The sequence below is a fragment of the Protopterus annectens genome, chromosome 10.part0, assembly GCF_019279795.1.
Source record: "Protopterus annectens isolate FY-2018-M chromosome 10.part0, PAN1.0, whole genome shotgun sequence".
NCBI classification, from domain to species: domain Eukaryota; kingdom Metazoa; phylum Chordata; order Ceratodontiformes; family Protopteridae; genus Protopterus; species Protopterus annectens.
This window is the reverse complement of record NC_056744.1, coordinates 109,731,943-109,752,638: the sequence shown is the minus strand read 5'-3', so window position 1 is coordinate 109,752,638 and position 20,696 is coordinate 109,731,943. Positions and strand designations below refer to the sequence as shown.

Below are 20,696 nucleotides of genomic sequence, written 5' to 3'. Positions count from 1 at the left end.
CGCGCTATGCCACTAACTTGGAGGTGTGGGTATTGTTGATGAATATGGATACTCCCCTGCCTTTTGTATTTCGGTCCGGGTTTTGTAACCAAAATGTATGGTATGAGTTGTAGCCTGGTAGTGCTGGGGTGCTCTCTGGAGCCTTAAACCAGGTTTCTGTCAATGCACATATATCAATTTTCTCCATACTGAGAAGTGCCTTGAGTGCATGCATTTTGAGGTTTAGACTTCTGGCATTGAGTAGCATTACCCTCAGTTTTTTGTTACTTGTGCTATTTACAGCGGTGGGTTTGTCTTTTTAGTCTTGCATAAAAAAGGCACTATGGGGGTGGCAAGAGCCTTGGCCAGTATTCGAAAACCTAAGGGTGACAGGAGCAAGCCATCTCTAGCGAAGCAGCGTGGCTTGTCGAGCATGTCATCCCAGGCTGACAGACACTGGATCCCCTTTGAATGACACCAGAAGCCAGTTGTTGAAATTGATAATTTTTTCTCTATACTGTGGTATCATTCTTAGTGAGGGCAAGATGCTACTCAGGGTCAGGGTCATACCAGCCTGGGCTACGTGATCAGAGAGCTCCTCCATGTCTCTTTTCATGTAGTCCAGGGAGATACGACTCAGGTCATTCACACCAACATGGACAATGACAGAATCATATTTGTACTAGTTCTGGAGTGACCTGAGTTCTTGTGTTATGTGGTGGATCCTGGCACCTGACAGGCAGCTAACAGTAACCTTCTCCTTGTTCAGCCTAGTGAGTGGGACATCAGTGTGCCTGACTATAGAGTCACCTATTACTAGTGTGTTGGGTATGTTATTTTGCCTTAAGGGCTGTGATTGTGTGGCAAATTGGTTTTGTGAAGTATGTGTTTCATGGTTTGTGTTGGGGGGTGGAGGTTGCTTGGATGTCTGCTTTGGAGGTCTCTTTTGCTTTTGCAGATTTTTATTTAGAGCCTCTGAGTATGTTTTCATGTATTTATGTGTGTTTTTTGCCGATGCTGGTTTCATAGGTCTATGTTAGACTGGTGGTGTGATGCAAGTAATTCCCTTTGCCTCTTGACTGCCTGGTCCAGTCTTGGGTGAGAGAGCTCAGCCTCCAGTTTGGCTGTATAATTGCATCTCTCGCATGTATTAGTGTTTGGTGGAAGGAGGAGAGGGTTGTCTGTGTACATGAGGCAATTGTAACATTGCCTCAAAATGCCTAGATTCACCAGTTGGACCGGTAGGCAATTGTAACATTGCCTCAAAATGCCTAGATTCACCAGTTGGACCGGAGAGTACACCTGAAACAGCCCTTTGGACATGCCTGGATAGGTACAGTGAACTGTTTTACTGAATGGCAGGTAAGGTCGAACAGAGAGCCTTGTCCTTCTCTACAGTATAGGGGGGGTCTAGTGCTAAGGTTTATTAGTGCTTGATATGTGTTTTGAGCAAGTGCCGGGATGAGAAGTGAATGGCTTGAGTGTTTAAGTTGAACGTTTGTCTAGTTCCAAGGGAAAAATTGAAAAGTAGACTTTGTGGAGCCGGGAATAGTTATACTCTAGCTAACAGGCGCTACCCAGTGCACAAAACCATGCAAATGTGGGTTTTATAGCAGGGAAATGAAAGAGATAGAAATTAGCACAAAATGGCTAATAAACTACTAATTTCTGGGCTGAAACCACTCCTCCAGGGACAGATAGGCTGCTCAAAGCTCCCTCTTTCACAGTGAACAGAGAAACTTCCTTCTATCCAAGTAAGGTATGGGCAAGCACAGAAACTTGTAACACAGCCCTGAATTCAGCACTAACCTGAAAACTGGACTATACTAGCTTAGAAAGGTTGGAAACAAGTACATTTTTTTGTTTTTTCAGAAAATACAGCAGATACAATAAAAAACACTTTAAATGCACAGAAATGGTTATCACACTTGAGTGTGTAGCCTACAACAGTTAAACAGGCAGGTAATTTAAACACAAAAACGACTTTGTTAAAGTGCAGGCAGTAAAATAAGTACAATATGTAGCTGAAACAAGCTTTTTAAAGCACAGAAACTCTAGAAAAGCTGTGTTTTAGGTGGAATTAGCTAAAGGCAGCAAGAAAATGCAGACAAATGATACTTAATCACTCCAAAGTCTCTCTTTTTTCTCTCTGCTGCTTTAGAACTCTGCAGGGCATCAGGTAGGAGCTTGCTGAGCTGTATACTAGCACAAAAACCTTGCAATTGCGGGTTTTATAGCAGGGAAATGAAAGCGATAGGAATTAGCCCAAAATGGCCAATAAACTACTAATTTATGGGCTGAAACCTCTCCTCCAGGGACAGATAGGCTGCTCAGAGCTCCCTCTCACAGTGAACAGAGAAACTTCCTTCTATCCAAGTAAGGTATGGCCAAACACAGAAACTTGTAACACAGCCCTGAATTCAACACTAACTTGAAAACTGGACTATACTACCTTAGAAAGGCGGGAAAAGAAGTATATTTTTTTGTTTTTTTGTTTTTTTTTTCCAGAAAATAAAGCAAATACAATAAAAAAACACTTTAAATATACAGAAATGGCTATCACACTTGAGTGTGTAGCCTACAACAGTTAAACAGGTAATTTAAACAAAAAACGACTTTGTTAAAGTGCAGGCAGTAAAATAAGTACAATATGTAGCTGAAACAATCTTTTTAAATCACAGAAACTCTAGAAAATCTGTGTCTTAAATGGAATTAGCTAAAGGCAGCAAGAAAGTGCAGAAAAATAACATCTAATCCTTCCAAAGTCTTTCTTTTGTCTCTCTGCTGCTGTAGAACTCTGCAGGGCACCAGACAGGAGCTTGCTGAGCTGTATACTAGTACAAAAACCTTGCAAATACGGGTTTTATAGCAGGGAAATGAGAGATAGAAATTAGCCCAAAATGACCAATAAACTACTAATTTCTGGGTTGAAATCACTCCTCCAGGGACAGATAGGCTGCTCAAAGCTCCTCTCTCACAGTGAACAGAGAAACTTCCTTCTATCCAAGTAAGGTATGGGCAAATACAGAAACTTGTAATACAGCCCTGAATTCAGCACTAACCTGAAAACTGGACTATACTAGCTTAGAAAGGCGGGAAAACAAGTTTGTTTTTTTGTTTTGTTCAGGAAATAAAGCAGATACAATAAAGAAAATACACTTTAAATTCACAGAAATGGCTATGACACTTGAGTGTGTAGTCTACAAGTCAAACAGGTAATTTAAACACAAAAAACGACTTTACTAAAGTGCAGGCAGTAAAATAAGTATAATATGTAGCTGAAACAAGCTTTTTAAATCACAGAAACTCTAGAAAATCTGTGTTTTAGGCGGAATTAGCTAAAGGCAGCAAGAAAGTGCAGAAAAATTATACTTAATCCCTCCAAAGTCTCTCTTGTGTCTCTCTGCTGCTGTAGAACTCTGCAGGGCACCAGGCAGGAGCTTCCTGAGCTGTATAACATGCACATTTGACTTTCTATAGAAAATGTTGGTATCTTTAACAAAATAAATTCCGGTATATAACTCAAGCCTGCAACATACCAGGCAGCCTTGTTAGTGTCATGGCTGCCCTAATGTCCCACCATATTATTGTTCTGCCCACCTCTTGGTTATTTACATGTAAACTATATGGGCTAAAACTACCATGGAAATGTAAAGCTAGGATTCTTGAGATCCTCACAGATCAATGACCTAGTAAGAACCTTTGTGCCTCTAGGTTAATATACTCTACACTATACAACCAGTCTCGGTTAATCAGGAGCAACAAAGCTGAGTGCCAGCAGGCCAAAATAGCACAAAGAAGAAAAACTTTGCATGAAGTGGAGAAAAAAGTTATGCATCAATTAGGACATAGGCACTAGGGTCAGATAAACTGCTTTCTTGGAGTTAAAAGTGTTGTCATAGTGATTGGTAAACCTCTGGAAAAATGTTGTAAACTGTTTAGAAAAAGAGTGATGCTGAAAACCAGAAACTGGTGACAATGGCTGAGTACAGGCCGGTTAGTCTTCTATTCAGGAAAAGGGCATGCAAAAGGCTCTACACATCAGATGACTGTAGTTCCTGGATGGGAATTATCTTGCTGATGGCCAATAGCATGGCTTCATACAACAGATAAATAAAAGCAAGAAGGATAACACTCTGTAGAGGAAGAGTTCCCTTATAAACCTAAACAAGAAAATCAGAAATCTTGTAAAGTCTTCTAAAGCAAATTACGAAACTAACATCTTATCCCTAGCCATGGATAATCATAAGGCATTCTTTAACTGCATTCAGAGTCTAAAAGGGAATGCACAGCTATGTGCTAAACTGGTTGTAGATGGGATCACTCATACTACACCGGAAGAAATCGCCAACCTGCTGGCTGACAGGTTCAGTGCAAACTTCATCCCCCCTATCTCCACCTACCATATCTCACACCAGCCCTCTGCCTACTATCTCTAGACAACAGGTCATCTCTGCACTCACCAAGGCCAAACAGGGACTAGATAATATCCTTGGTTGTTTACTAAACTTTACTAAAACAAGACCTAGTAGACCCAATTGGCATTCTCTTTAAACATAGCTTGAGAACTGGCTATATTCCTGCAGAATGAAAAACAGCAACAGTAATTCCCTTGCACAAAGGGGGGCCATCAACTGATCCTAGGAACTACAGACCCATAAGTCTAACCAGCCTCATCTGCAAGGCCATGGAAAGAATTATCATGGACCTTATCAGGAAGGACATAGGCGACCTCTAAACATTGGACCCGACCCAGTTTGGTTTTGCGAAGGGTAGATCATGCTTATTAAACCTGATGGACTTATTTGAAAAAGTCACCAAAGCCATGGACGAAGGTAAGGCAGTGCATACTGCCTATCTCAACCTCACCAAAGCTTTCAACACAATTCCCTACTCTGGCATCATTCTGAAACTCTCCCAGATAGGGTTAAGCCTTACATTACTAGATGGGTAGTCAACCAGCTCTCCAACAGAACACACTCTGTCAAAATTGCTGACTCCACCTCCAGCAGTAGACCCGTCACCAGTGGATTACCACAGGCATATGTGCAGGCCATCTTACTGTTTGGCATCTATTTCTCAGAAGTCCAGGCCAAAGCAGACAGCTTTTGGCTCACCAAGTTCACTGATGATTGCAAACTGGGAGTCCCCCAGTAATGTCAACACATTACAAGAAGGGCTAACACAAACAAATGATTGGTGCCAAAGCCATGGTCTAAAACTAAATGCAAAAAATGCATTATTATTCCCTTCAGCAAAACGTGATTCTCTACAAATTACAATATTACCAGCATCCACCTCAATTACAACTCAGTGGTGTGAAACTTGGAAGCACAGGTTGATAGCAATCTGAATTTTGTCCACCAAGTTTCCACAGTGATAAGGAAAGCCTTCTATGTAGTGCACCTCATAAGCAAGGGCATAGCATCCAGGTCAAGGGATGTTATAACTCCACTGTACTTGACTCTTATCAGAACACTAACAGAGTATAATGCACCCTTTTGCATGTACCTCACCAGACACCCGCATCAGCTCGAGACACCTCAGAGGTTTTCACTAAGAAACTACAGGGAGTCCAAACCATAACCTACATGGACACACTGAAAGCCCTGTCACTTTACTCTGTATCTTATAGGCTGCTGAGAGGTGACTTGTGCCTGGCCCATAAGGCAATCTCCAGCCCTGCCCTAATGGAAATGATGCACATCCACAGGTCAAATGGCACAAGAGTCACTCAGTCTAGGGATCTCAACCTAACTTGTGACATCAACAGAACATGCTGGAGAGACAGATATGTTGCCCAGAGACTGCTGTTTCTCTGGAATAGACTTCCTATTCATGTAAAACAGAGCTCATCACTGACCTTATTCAAACACAATTTAGATAACTGGATGGGAGACCGGAAATTCGCCCCGGGGGTGGTACCCATGTCCTGCATGGACAGGGATAGTTGGTGTTGATCACAGACCTGCTCTGTTCATAAATTTGTTCTGTGAACTACCCAAAAAGGACAAATGGGGATACTTGGGGTTAACATGGCTAGACCTGTAAAGGTTATAGGGCCACTAGTCTAGTAACCTCCTATGAACCTGTAAACCTATGAACCTATAAGATATTTTGCCAGTCGAGCTTGCTCCATCTCTGTGAATAGGCACTAATTTGGACACTGCAGAAGATCTTTGTGGATGCAATCTTACTTTCAACAAGGCTTTTCACACTGTGTCTCACAAAATACTGGTAAAAAATTGAAGGGTATGGCATTGTGTCAAAAATGGAAAGAACTGGAAACTGTCTAGCTTACTGGAAGCATCAGGGAAGTTGATATATAGGAAATATTAGGAGAAAAGACAGAGCCAATCAACAGCCAGTGGGTTCAGTGATGGGACCAGTTGACCTAACTATATTTGTATCCATAACTTGGATGAGGCAGGTGCAAGCTCTTTGGGGATGCGATCAGCAGTTTGGGGGGGGGGGGGGGGCAAATGTACTACAGTTCATTTAATCTTCTTAAATTAGTGTTGACACTGTATGTACAATTGTAGTTAGGAGCTCAGCAACTGTAGCAAGAAGCTTGCCCCAGTTACAGCGGTTACAGTTCAGAGCAGTCTGTTTTTTTTTTGTATTCTTCTGGAAGACCTTTTTTTGTTGTTGGTCCTCAGTTTTGGGTTGAGTGGGTGCCAGTCCCTGCCTAGGCCATCAGGTGACCTAGCTTTTTCATCATATGTTATGATCAAGTTGTTGATCCTAACCAATCTGCTAATGTGTTTGTGAAATGCATTCAAGAAATCAATCTCAGGAGCTAAGTTCAAGAGGTGAATTTCTTGAAAGCATTTCAAGAACACATTAACAAATAGCTATAAGTGAAGACCCAGTCATGTTTTTTAATTAATGTGAAGTTTTGGCAGCCCTAATTTATTACCAGTTGTAAGAAAATATGTGGCAGTGTAAGCTATAACAGCTTTAAAACTCTAGCACACCTACCATTGCCACACACATGGCAGCCACATGCAAAATAGATCTGTACTTAGCCAACAGCTTTAAAAGTTCTTAAGAAAGTGCATGCTGTGTATTGCTAGTAAGAGCAGTATGCATGTTTGATCTATACTCTTTTATTGTGCAGCGATGTTGGCTTGTATTGTCATACACTACGCTTCCTGCAAGGACAGCGAAGCTTTGCTATGAAAGGAGAATCAAGAACCATGAGCACATCTTGCCCGCTTCTTTAATATTTTTTGTTAGTCACTGCAAACCAAACATGTCACTATAGCAGTGGCGAATGTGGAATACTACAGCACTGAGTCACTCAGCAATTGTTAAAAAAACAGAACCTGAGGTAAGAGTGCAAACACTCATAGCTGGTGTCCGAAGACATGATGCATATAAGCAAGACTGATGTGCTTGATAGTTCTGCAGAAAACTGGGGCAGACATTTTGAGAGGCTGCAATAGTACTTTGCTGTGAATGATATAGCTGACAATGAACATGTTCTTGTGTTACTTCAGTGCCATGATGGCAAAAGTATATTGTCTTCTGTGTAGTTTGGCTGCTCCTGACAGGCCTGTTAACAAAGTGTTTGATGAGTTAGTACGAGTGATACAGGACCTTTTATCACTAAAAGCCATTGTTAATTGCGGAACATTGCAAGTTCTACAAGCACAATCAAAATGAGGGAGAGACGAATGTAGATGATGTGGCAGAAATGAAAAAAAATATTGGAACTGTCAGTTTGGAAATGGCTTAAATGATGCTCTGTCATTTGGTATGTGGAATCATGCTAAAAAATACAAATACATTGTTAACTGATGCCAATTTAATGTTCTTCAGGTAGTGAAGACTGTAACTTTAATGGAAGTTGTGGCTGCAGCCATGCTGGAGTTATAAGATGGAATTAAAATTAATAATGTAAAGGAAATGGTGGAAGTAAAAAGTACAAATCATAAGCTGTTCAATCTTTGTGGATGCCAAGTCCCATCTTCCTTCCTGCTGTAAATTCAAACATGAGGAGTGCAGACAATGCTATATAATTGGCCATAGTCAAAGAGTTTGCAGTAATAGTAAAGCACAAAAATAAAACGGGCATTAGTGTAAAGAAAAATGCAGATAATGTCACAAAACTCTCTAAAATGATAATGCAAATGTATTGTTCAGTCTACAGTTATTCAGGATAAATAGGTTAGACAAGAAGAGGTTCGACTCACAGCAAAGTTAAATGGCCAACTAGTCAAAATGGAGTTGGATACAGGGTCACTGTTTTTGGTAATGTCTCTAAATAGCTAGAAAGCATTTCCCAGTAATGAAAAATCAAATTTCGCTTCAGTTTTCATTAAAACATGCACTAGTGAAACAGTTATGCCTCTTGGGGTGCAGCCTGTGACAACGGAATATAATGGCAAACGGGAAGTGTTAAATTGCACATAACCTCCTACGATCTTATGATCCGAATACAGAATGGGGTTGTGACTTAAAAAAGCTGAGAGCTCACTGCAAAAAGATAAAGATCCTTCAGGTATAACCTGTTGCATTGCAGTGCCCTGAGGAAAAACTGCAATTGATACTATGAGATGCTGCCCTTCTAATAAAAAGTTGCATTGGTACCCTTTGACACATTAAGGGTAAAACTGTACTTAAGGAGAATGAGTCTCTGCGGTTTGACATTCAGTACCTTATGCTATCCAGCCATTGGTTACAAAGATGTTGGATCAGCTGGAAGCAGATGGAATACTTTTTACAGTGGACTGGAGACAATGGGTAACTCATTTCCTCTAGTAAAGATGGATAGTAAGTCAGACTGTGTGGAGATTTTAAAGTCACACTTATTCCAGCAGTACAATCAACAGTCAATCTGTCACCTGGGTGATGGTTTTCAATGGTGAATTTAGCTGATGCCGCCTCCAGTGGAGGATGGAATAAGAGGCAGAGGTGTTCCTAACAATCAATGGGCTCTACCTTTACAACTGACTGGTGTTTAGGGTAGCTTCTGCCCTAGCAATTTGGCAGTAGCTCATGTCCTTCAGGGGGTGTTTGGAGTCTGCTGTTAATTGATGAAATCATTGTTATTGTAGCTACTGATGAGGATCACTCAGACGACTTTGTAAGAGTCCTGAAACATTTTGGAATGGATACGCTAAGAGCAAAGTGGGACAAATGTGAGTTCTTGAAGCCCAGTGTCACGTACTGTGGGTTCATTATAGATGCCCAAGAACTGCATAAGTACCAGAAACAACATATGGTTCTGCTAATGGATCCATGATCACAAGCTGTTTCACAACTAATACTTTCCTTGGGGTGGGGGTCTGTGAAGTATTACATTATGTTTTTTTCCAAAAATGGCAACCAAGTTGCATCTTCTAAATAAGCTGCTACAAGCTGCTAGACCAAGGAAAAGTTTTACGGAACATGAACATTCATTTTCTGAGGCACTGAGGCTGATTACATCAGACACAGTCTTGATGCATTATAAACTATCCCTTCCAGTGAAGCTGGCATGTGTCACTTCCTATTTATGGTACTGGCAGCAGTGGTGTTACACGTCATAGATGATGACACTGAGAGGCACATATGGTTTGCTTCACAGTCCCTGTCTGCAGCTGGGAAAACAAACATGCCAAAATTGATGAAGTGGCAGGAAATCTTGTGAGGGATGTCAACAGATTTAATCAATACCTAGTATGGATTTATGCTTGCTAAATACAACCATACCACCAGCCACTGGTCTCCATTGTTAGCTCACAAAAAGGAATTCCTAGAATACTAGCTGCCCAAATTCAGTGATGGGCATTATTTCTGGGTGGACACCAATACACGACTGAATACAAATGTACTGCACATCAAGCCAATGTTGATGGTTTGTCTTGTTTACCTTTGGGGCTATGAGGGGTAAATGAGAGGGAGGGGGAGCAATGGATGTATTCTCCTTCAAGAGAGCATACTGTGACACAAGATGGATGGACAAACTTACCTTAAGTGCTAGTTGTGTGATGTGGGGGTTAAGGACTCAACTACATTAAGACCTTGAATGTAAGAAGAAGTTCATCATCAAGATCTTCATGGAGCACTGAAAATGAAGGCATTAGCTAGAAGTTACATGGGGTGGCTGAGAACTGATCAAAAACAGAAGAGTGGGCAGTAGAACATACTGATTACTAGATGGTCCAGAATAAGCACCACTTCATTCACAGGAATGGCCTACATCACTCTGGCAGCAGATCCATATTGATTTTGCTGGGAAATTCGTGGGAATGACATTTTTGTGGTAGGTGAAGCATGCTCTAAATGGCCAGAAGTCTTTGCCATGACTTTTACTTCTGGTCACATCAATGATCCACTTAGAGATCCTTTTTGCCAGAACCGTACAGGGACAATGACCATCAGTTTATAGCAGATGACTTGCCGACATTGCTTCATAAAGAATGACATTTAACATTTTACATCTGCCCTCTGCCATCGAGCAACCAAGGAGCATACCGGAATGTTTGCGCAAAGCCTTAAACAAGCATGTTGAGCCTTTGCAAATGACAAGCTTACCCACTATCAAAAGATGGCTAATTTCTTGTCCATGTACTAACATGCTATTCAAGCCACAAATGACCAGACCCAGACATGCTGTTAATGGAATATCCCCTTCATTCAAGATTGGAGTTACTGTTGCTAAACCTTAAACAGACTATGCTACACTTCACAAATCAAGCAAGACAAAAAACAACAAAAATGGCTACATTTACCTGTATTATTGAATAGACAGTCCTTGCCAAGAATTACACTGGAAACTGTAAAAGGGTTGGAGTTGTAATCTGTGTTCTACAAAGTGCAGGTTGCCACTGGCATTGTTTGGTAGTGCCATGCTGATCAGATAGGAAAATCCAGACTGAGTACTGCCAACCGTAACCATGTGCTGCTTGTTGTTACTGTTCCTGTTCCTCATTTAGAGCCATTATTGTCACCACTGGACACTGATGTGCAGAGTTCAAGTGGTCCCCCCTTACACCTTCAGCTGTGCTGAGTAACAGCAACAGGAAACCAACAGAAGAATGACATACATTCATAAGCCTCCACAAAGACTAACTGAGACTCTTTAGCGAGTCTTCTTTTTTCTTGTTTGGGGGCATCTAATGGCATGCTGCAATAATAAAAAACTAAGCATTTCTCATATAAGAGGGAGGGGAGTTACATACTAGGAACAGTAATTGCATGCCTGATCTTTAATCTATTATTATTGTCTGCCTTAGGTGTGCAGTGATGTTGACTGTTAATGCCTTGCACTATGCTTTCTGTGACAAGAAATGTGAAGCCATTCCAATTATAGAGATTCGAGGGCAGTATCATATCTCCTGTCTATATCTTACAAGTTCTTTTTGTTAAAGTCTGTAAACTGAAAGAGGCACCACAGGTGCTACAGAAATAGAAAACAAAAGTGTAGAAGCATGAAGTGTGTGAACAGTTTCTAAGGCTACCTTTTGGTTTTGATGTAGTTCTGTTCTGGCTGTCTTGTGTTACAACATTTGGGCCTCCCTTATAATAAGGTTAACGGGTAGCGCAGTGGCACATCGGATAACTTTATTGCTTCACATCAAGAGGTTTCCTGGTTCAGTTCTCAGCTTGGGCTCCTTCTTTGTGGAGTCTGCATGTACTCCCTGTGTTTTAGTGGGTTTCCTCCATGCACTCTGGTTTTCTCCCACATTCCAAACACATTCAGTAGGTGGACTGGACACTCTAAACTGACCATCTGTGTGAGTGTGCATGGGAGTGTGTGGTGTGGAAGAACGACAGTGGCAGAGCTAGCTACCTGGTGGTATAAAGCTTGGTTCTAGATGATTGTTACTGCTGAAGTAACACCCCGACCTCATAAGCAAAAATAGGGAAATACGGGTTGTGGATGGATAAATGGATTATAACAAGTTTCTCCTATAGCAAGTTCCATACATCAAAGCTTGACAATGTTATTTTTTTCTAGTTTTGGAGCATAAGCAACAAGCACCATGTATTATAATGGATGTGAACAGCAAGATCAGCTTAGATGTTGAAAACACCAAAACTGGTACAGCAGTAACTAACATGTGAGTCTCTAGAGAGGGAGAGAAAGAGACAGAGCGGAGGTGCCTTGCACTGTGGATAAATCGGCAGCTACCCATTTTTGAAGGGGGGCATCCATCAAACTGACAGCCTTCATGGGATGACCTAAGCAGAATAGAAGAGGAATGGGATTTGGCAGTAATAACTGCCTCTAAGCTGGATCATGCTATATAAGGCAAGTAGTTCAGGACAGTAAGCTGTTGAGGTTTACACCATGAGGTGTATATGATGAGACCATGTGCAAGGTATGAGTGAGCCCACATTTAAAATGATCTGAATGGTTCAGGACACTACTCAGATTAAGGTAAAACATACAGCACAAAACTGCCTAAACAGTGCATGATACAGAAGGCTCGGGGTAGTATGGGCAATAATTTAGAAAGTTGGGCATGCTATAGCAGAAGAAGGAAAAGAAGTGGTGATATATTTTAACACATGTTTAGGGATGAGTGGGAAGGGTAGAACTGAAGACGAAGGACAGACAGAGACAGAAAAAGAAGTCAACATGAAAGGCAGCTCTAATGGGAATATTTCAATTTAACACTTGAAATAACACTGCTGAACTCAGAGGGTGTTGGCCTTGAAATGTTATGTCTGATGCAGATGTATAGTAAAAAGCAACAGAGAGGGGACTATTTGTGAATTCCACCTGGGTTTGCCATGGTGCTATTTTCATAGTTATGGCTATTCCTAACTACATGGATACAGTCTAAATTACCATCTGACTGATTAAACACAGATAAGTTCCTCCCTAGAAAGGGCTTTTACTTATTTGATTTTTTTGATATTTAATTACCAGGAAAGCTGATTAGGTAGGAACCCATTTTCAGCAGTGGCCCCGGGAGAAAAGCTCCAAAGTATTACAAAACATTTTAAGAATAATAATTTTACAGTCTTTAAAAATAATACAAAAAACGACTACAGTTTAAATAATTACACCAAATTAAACATAATATGAAAACATTGGTTAAGAATAGATACAAGTTATATGACAATGATTTAATAGTTAAAGAAATGTTTCCGGTTTACATAGAAATTAAAAGTAACTTAGTATAATACAATCAGGAATTGCAATATGAAGTGAGAGAAAAACAGGATTATGGTATATTTAGAAAGAAAATCAGGGGGGAGAGAGTGATAGAAGTCAGAAAGTGAATGAACAAGTGAGAGTAAGGAGATGTAAGGTATGAGCAGATATGTGTCCACATTTAGAAATATAGTTTATCCTGGTGTTGAGCAAGAACATTGATAGCTTTTGGCTAGGAAGTCTTTCAGAATAGTTTTAAAGGATGGGAGGGAGGGTACTGACCTTATCGATAGAGATAAGGAGTTCCAGGCCTTAGCAACATGGTACAAGTACAAACAATGCCAAGCAGATTTGAGTGGTTTGTGGACAGACAGAAATTTTTGGTCACTGGATTGTAATGACTGACTAGGAATGTAGTTATGTAGAATGTTATGTACTGCTGGTTAAGCAGATGGATTCTGGATAATTCTATAGGTGATAAGCTGTGTATATGTTAGTTGATGGGTTAGTTCTAACCAATTTAGGCCTTTTAGTGATATACAGTTTTGGGCTCTGAATGGGGTATTTGCTGCAAATTTAGCAACTTTGTTATAGCACTGTTCAAGTTTTGATTTTTATGATGTGTGAAGGCTAGTGAAGATGGGAGCACCATAAACAAGTCTGCAGAGGAGATAAGTGGTGGCAAGTGTAGTTTTAGTTGTGTCAGTGAGAAAATTCTTTGCTCAATAAATCTTTCCTAGTTTTTGATGAGTTTTTCTTATGCAATTTCATATATGCAGGTCAAATTTAAAATTATAATCTGCTATCATCCCTAATAATTTACTAAGAGAATTGACTTCAATGGTTGCATTATCAAGAAAGAAAAGACTTCAAATTTTGTTTTTTCACGAGAGAGGGATTTGGGGAAAAAGCAGTAATTTTTTCTAGGGCTGAGGAGCATGAGTAGTGAGTGCTTCCTGAGTAATTTTTTGGAGGTGTGTCACTTTGTCAGATTTGCAAATGAGCGTGGCGTCATCTTCATACTGTATTAGGCAGACCTGTTGCGTGGATGTGTGGAGGGTGTCGGCGAGAATTTTAAAGAGGAGGGGACCAAGGATATAGCCTTATGTTACTCCAATGGTGATTGGCAGGCAGGCATGGAGAGAGGGTGGAGTGCCATTTTACTGACTGATACCTATTGGACAGGTAGCTTTTGAACCATAGAAGAGTGGGCTGAGAGAGACCCAATGGAGACATTTGAAGTTGAAGTTCACTGTAACAAAGTGTGTTGAAAGCTTTAGACAAGTCTAGAAATAAGAAGGAGACTAGTTTGCCATTATCTCTAGCTGTACTGACAGTATCTATGTTAGTTAGAAGTGCAGTGTTAGTACTATGGGAGGGAGAGGGATGGAAGCCATTTTGTGTGGGGGATAGGAGTTCTTCATGTAGGAGATAGTTTAGCAATTATTTTCTGAATACATTTTTCAATATTTTGGAAAAGGGGGATAAGACTGCTACAAGTCTAAAATTAGTGATGTCTGTTGAATTTCCGCCTTTGTGCACAGGGATAATGTGTGACTTTTTCCAGAAAGATGTAATGTGGGATTCCTGGACTGTCCTATTTATAAGGACTGAGACAGAGTAGGCAATGCTGTTGGCTGCTACTTTAAGGTACTCTCTTGGAAGGTTATTGGTTGAAGTAGAGCCTGGTTTGAGTTTGTTTAAAGTAGTTTTATATAGGATGTGGGCACAGGTTTAAAGTTGAAAGTGGATGTGGTAATACATGGCTGCTGGGCAGGATTAGGATTAGATGTTGGGGAATCCTTGGTTAGAGATGTTATACTATCTGTAAAATAAGAGTTTAATTATATTGTGGTTTCAAGTAAAGAGTTATTGTGAAAGAGGTTAGGGTCAAATTAAAACATTTAATGTGATATACACGATCACGTCAACATTTAAACCAACAACCACAAACTGTCATTGCTCATTACTTACTAATATTTATATTCTGACAATTATTAAATGAAAATCATGAAATGAGAATCAAGAAATGAACAGAGTATGAGAGCGACCTTTATTATCCTCCCTCTTCAAAGATTACAGTAGCTCTTGTGTCGTTTCTGTATATCATGTGTAGTCAGATGATGCCGCTATCCACAGACATGACTTGTTTAAGCAGTTAGACATGGTTTAACATTCTCCCATTCTACTTAGAGACAGAAAAAAAATGAGAAGCTGCATTTCATTTCTCTGAGAAAACAAAAATTAGACATACCTGATCAAATAGATAAACTGTAACATCATCAAAGAAGGACACAGCTTTCTTTTTCCTGTCCAATTCTTCACTGAAGGACTGTGACATAAGGCTGGGCATTTTTAAAAGGCTTCGAAGGTTCTTATTATTTGGAGTTTCTATAATTACAATAGGCATAGCAGGAACCTCTTCCTCGCTCTCCTCACTCTGCTCCTGAATATTGTAGCAGCAAAGTTCTTCATCAGAATCATCACTGTCATCAGAATCCTCATCTTCCTCATCTGCATCATCCCCCCCACCTCCATCTGTAACTGGGTACCTGCCTTCCTTTTTTAAGTTTTTTAATTGCAGAGGTAATGACAGTTGTACAGCCTGAGGTTTAAAGATGTGGACATTTCCAGAACTTTCATCATTTCCTGTAGATAACTGCTGGATATCATTCTGAGAATTCTCAGATAGAGCCACTCCCTGGTCTTTGCTTTCAACACATTCCCTGCTTTCAACACATTCAGTAAGTTGAAACAAGACTACCTCATCAGTTTTGCTGTCAGGTAGTCTTGTACGATCTAACAGGGTCTGTGAGGTACTGTCCACATCTTCCATTTTAGATTCTTGTACAACAGACAAACACAGCTTAGTCTGATTTATACTGTCCATGGGTTCAGGAAAACTAGACATTGATGAATATTCCACACACTGGTCTTCCACTAAATCCTGAGAGCTCTTTAAAGAAATGGCAATACTTTCCAGTTCCACACTTTTATTCAATAACTTTTCAGCTAATAAAGGAGTTGGAGTGATCTCCTCTGTTGCTACATGTACTCCCTGTATGAGTGAGACTTGAACATCCAGTGTAGAAACCTGCTGATCACTGGTTTCATCAAGCAGACCTTGCTTGCTTTCTGTATTAACTAATGCAGTAGAAAATACCAGTGAGGGCTCACATTCTGTGGGTGGTCCTTCTGCAATGACACTAGACTTTTCTGGAAGCATACAGGTTTGTTGCAGATCAGGCATCTCAGGTGGCTTTATTCCACAAGCTGCTTGAAATAGTAAAAGGTCATTTTCCAGATCATCTTTCGAAAAACGATCAGTTTCTGCATCATAGTCTGAAAAATAGGCAGAGTCTCTGTAAGGATTCTTTTGGCTCAGGTCATGATGTTCCGTACTTTGAGGTGAACTTATCTGCACTGTACTGCCAAGGACGCTTTCTTCAGCCACCAAAAGGCTGCTAGGTGCACTTATGTCATTCATTTTATCAGACTCTCGTGCATCATGTGGTTCTTTTAAGACAAATTCTGGTGATTCATAGTTTTCGGTATCATACCCACTATCCAGTGCTTTCGGTTGACTGGAAGAATTATATCCTGCAGGGATGAAAACATCACAAGAACTTGCTGTAGATGGAATATCAAGGGAGTCCAGAGAATCAGGTGTTCCTACTTGTTTTTGCAATGACTTGAAAGATGGGGTTACGTCACTCCTTTCATTGTAATCACTGGGGAAGTCAACAAAAACTCCAGATGTGATGTCAGTAATATCTTCATCACTACAATCATCAGTTTCTATTAGGCTTACACTGGAGAGGGTCTTATCTGATTTCCCATCAAATTCAGCTATAACACTAACGTCTCCTTGTGCAGAAAGCTCACAAGGACTGGTAGTATCAACTTCAGAAGACTTGCCTGGATCGATGTACCTGTGGTCATAGGAAAAATCATCCGTCACAGAGTCAGATGATTCCCATTTTTGCCCACTTTCTGTAACCCCTATTGTCTCACTATATAGATTAGTACCTTTTTCAGGATCAAAGTGACTGAGATTATTAACCCTAGTAGAATCTGAAACATGGGTAGCATTACATGCCCCTTCCATCTGCATTTCTAACTGAATATCGTCTTTATTACATACTGCTGGGGTATTGTGTTCAGATTCTTCCTTCTCTGTTGTAGTCCAGGCCTGTTTGGGTTTCACATACTGTGTATTCTGGACCACAGCTCCAGTAAGAGGCTCCACAAACTCTAAGCTCTTAGAGATATGGAATCTGTTGACGGCCTCTGTATGCACTATGCTATCCTTCTCAACACTGTATCTCAGATTAGATGAACCTAAACCCTCTGCATCTGGATATAAATAATGTTCTTTATTGAAGAAAAAGCTACTGTCATTCTGATAGAGCTGCACATTTTTATCATCAGAAGCCTGGTACTTTGATAATGTAAGATCATTTACTATAGAATTCTTCTCCAGAACTGTGGCTAAGCTACCTATCTCCGTATGTGGCCAAGGTGCTGACTCCAGAGACTCTGGACAATATCCACTGAAACTCCCTATCTTTGTATTTTTATAGCACCACATATTACTACTTGACGGGTCACTTGACCATGTGGCACAGCTAATGATGTTATTGTTTGACGAGCTATTAGAGGTCCAATATTTGCTTTGCACCTGCATTCCTGTCTCTACACAAGAAAGGTGAGATTCAGTGTCTCCCTTTCTTTGCAGAGAATTCTCAGATGCATCCTCGGCACCAATATCTACAGTCACAGAATGGCAGAGTTCTTCACTTTCATTCCTCTGTTTATTTTTTAGGCCCTCGGTGGTAGTTTTTAGCAGCTTTTGTTCTACAGAGTGCGCAGTCAGTATATTGTGTTCAAGATCAAGATCATCCTTAGTGTTTTCAAGTTCTTCATCATGATTTCTGTGTGCAGATATTACTGATGGAGAAACTCCAAGTGACTCCTCAAAAGAGGTCATTTTTTTGAGACCTGATATGATCCATTCTTCACTCTCCTCAGATAATTCATCTAATAAATGTTGGCTAGCACCATCCACAGGGGACTGTTGGTAACAGTCTTGATCTTCAGTTTTGCATTTGAAATCAGTGTATTGACTAGTTTTCCAAGCATCTATATTGGAGGAGGGAAAGTCACCTAGAAGAGGTTCCATGGTTAATGATATAGTTGGGCTGTTATCAGAATCATACATGTTGGCTTTTTTCGCATCCTCATGCCAACAGGATGATTCATTTGGAGAGCTCCTGTCATACTCTGGGCTGTAGGAGCACATGGTAAAATCCAGATCAGCATTTCCCTCACTGGGTTCCTCAATACGGATATAATACTCACTGTTTACTGATGGACTAGGACCACAATAAACGGGCACAACTCCTGGGGTTTGTAGACTCTGCGAATCCTGTTTGCAGTCATAATAGGATGGGGAAACACCAAGACTTAACTTCCCTGTAGAGCTAGATGAAAAGTATATGTCTCGATACTGATCACTACCTTGGCTCAAAGCCCCTGAGGATGCTGCAAAATGCTCTGATTTACTGTGATCCCATTTGTACTCAAAGTTGAGACCCTGGCTTGTTTCTGTGACTGTTAATATGTCATCTCCATCAGAATGGAAACTGTCACATGAAAACTGCTCGAGGAGTGGGTAGGAAGAAACCTCAGAAGTGTGGGCTGCACCAGGGTTACTATTAGGTTTCATAGAGTTCCAGCGCTTCTCAAACTCTTCCTCTGCTTCAGTGGTTCCCTTAACGCACAGGTAGGTGAGGAGCAGGTGGACTTCATCAGCTGTGGGTCTCTGTTCAGGCTGCAGCCAGCAAAACTGCATAACCTCATACCTACAACAGTAAAAGGAATAATTACCAATTATACAGACAGAAGGACGGTGAATGAAAACGACAGCAAAGACAGACATGCCCTTCCTCATGAACTCCCAATTCGAGACCCTAGAACATCACCCATAAAAACACTGGCTTCAATATTTTGTCACCCCAAATTACAACTGTCTTTTGCATGATGCACTCATTTTTGATACCCAAAGTGATTTAAGTTCATAGCCTCAATGAGTATATTGTTACTTGGCAGACATTTTTGCCATTGCTGCCAACTTAGATATGCTACACAATTACTAATGGATCTTTAATAGTGATCTGACGGAATGATATGTGTACAGCGTTTAAGTTATAACTTAGCACAGACAATGGCAATTAACACAGAAGTCAATGTTATTGACCACATCAGTTATATCCTGAGTGATGCAAAAAGCTATTTTACTTTTTTTTTTTATTTAACTGGAAAAGTGAACTGGCCTTCTTGTATGCTCTTTCTCCTGACCTGAGTCAAAAAGGGGAAGAGTAAATGGAATATACAACAACATTTTTTTTAAAAATAAGCCATGAGTTGGCATGTTTTCTGGAAAGGAGAAAGAAATGGAAGTACATTATATTACCATGATAGCAAAACTAAACAATATGCCTATGTAAGTCTGACCTTTGATTGCATTTAACAATCTAAATTCCCTGAACTCCTAACTTTCGCCATCTTTCCCATGCTGCTTTGAATGCTTCCGTGGCATTCATCCACAATACAGATTCTGGGAGTCCATTCCATTAGTCCACAACTTTCTGCATGAAGAAGCACTTTTGGAGAGCCAGGGGGTACAGAACCCCTCTCTTCTGCTTCCTGTGCCTTCTCCTTACCCCTCTGTGCCCTGTTCAGTCTGACCCCTTCACATCCCCCTGATATGACCTTGTGCATTCACATCATGCTCCCCATGCCTCTTCTGGTCATTTGAGCTCCAGTGAGAACAGGTTCAGGTCCTCTCCCCTCTATCACATGCAGTTTCTGACACTTTTTTCTGGATTTCTTCTAGCTGCCTGATCCCTTCCAATGTACACAGGGGTCCAGCACTGCACACTGGTGTAGAATGACCAGGATCAGGTAGAATGGTAGTATTACTTCTCTGCTTCTGGAGTCTATCCCACCACCCCTGACTATACACCTCACCATTCTGTTTGACATTGCTGTTGTCTTTTCATTCTGCTCTTGGTGGTACACTCTAGGGGTGAACAACACCCCCATATCATAATATCCCAGGCAGATACTTTATCCTAGTGTTGTTATGACACAGGTACAGGACTCTGGCTACACTTAAGCACAGCTATGACCTTTCTGTCCACTAGTTCAGCCTTTCCATATTCTTCCTCAGACTCTTTCTTCCATCCCCTCAGTAGTGTAACTTGTCTATATCATCAGCAAAGAGGCTGATGTTATTCCCTGGTCTCTCAGAATTGTCTGAAGCCAACACAGTGAAGGGTACTGAAGGCAATATTAGGAGAAAACCCACACAGACATGGGGGATTGTGCCAACTACAGAAAACACCACAGAGTAATGGGATTAAACCCTAGACCATAGAGCTGTTAAATAGAAATCACTGAACCACTATGCTGCCTACATTTTAATAATTACACAGGAGACTCACTTATGGGAACAATGATAGCTGCCTTACTATTTATGGCACCAACAAGGAATGATTACTATTAGATCAATGTAGGACAGGCATAGAGTGTAGTACTAGGAGGGAACAGGATATTT

At 40.7% G+C, this 20,696-nt stretch overlaps 1 protein-coding gene across 2 annotated transcripts in view; it reads right to left on the bottom strand.

The window, feature by feature from the left end:
• The window catches only part of AATK (apoptosis associated tyrosine kinase), a 2,480,061-nt gene that overhangs the window by 148,706 nt on the left and 2,310,659 nt on the right, over positions 1-20,696 (bottom strand). For both annotated transcript variants that reach the window (XM_044085080.1, XM_044085081.1), the window contains one exon: positions 15,330-18,939. In XM_044085080.1, coding sequence (XP_043941015.1) covers positions 15,330-18,939 — 3,610 coding nt within the window. The remainder of the gene's footprint in view (positions 1-15,329; positions 18,940-20,696) is intronic.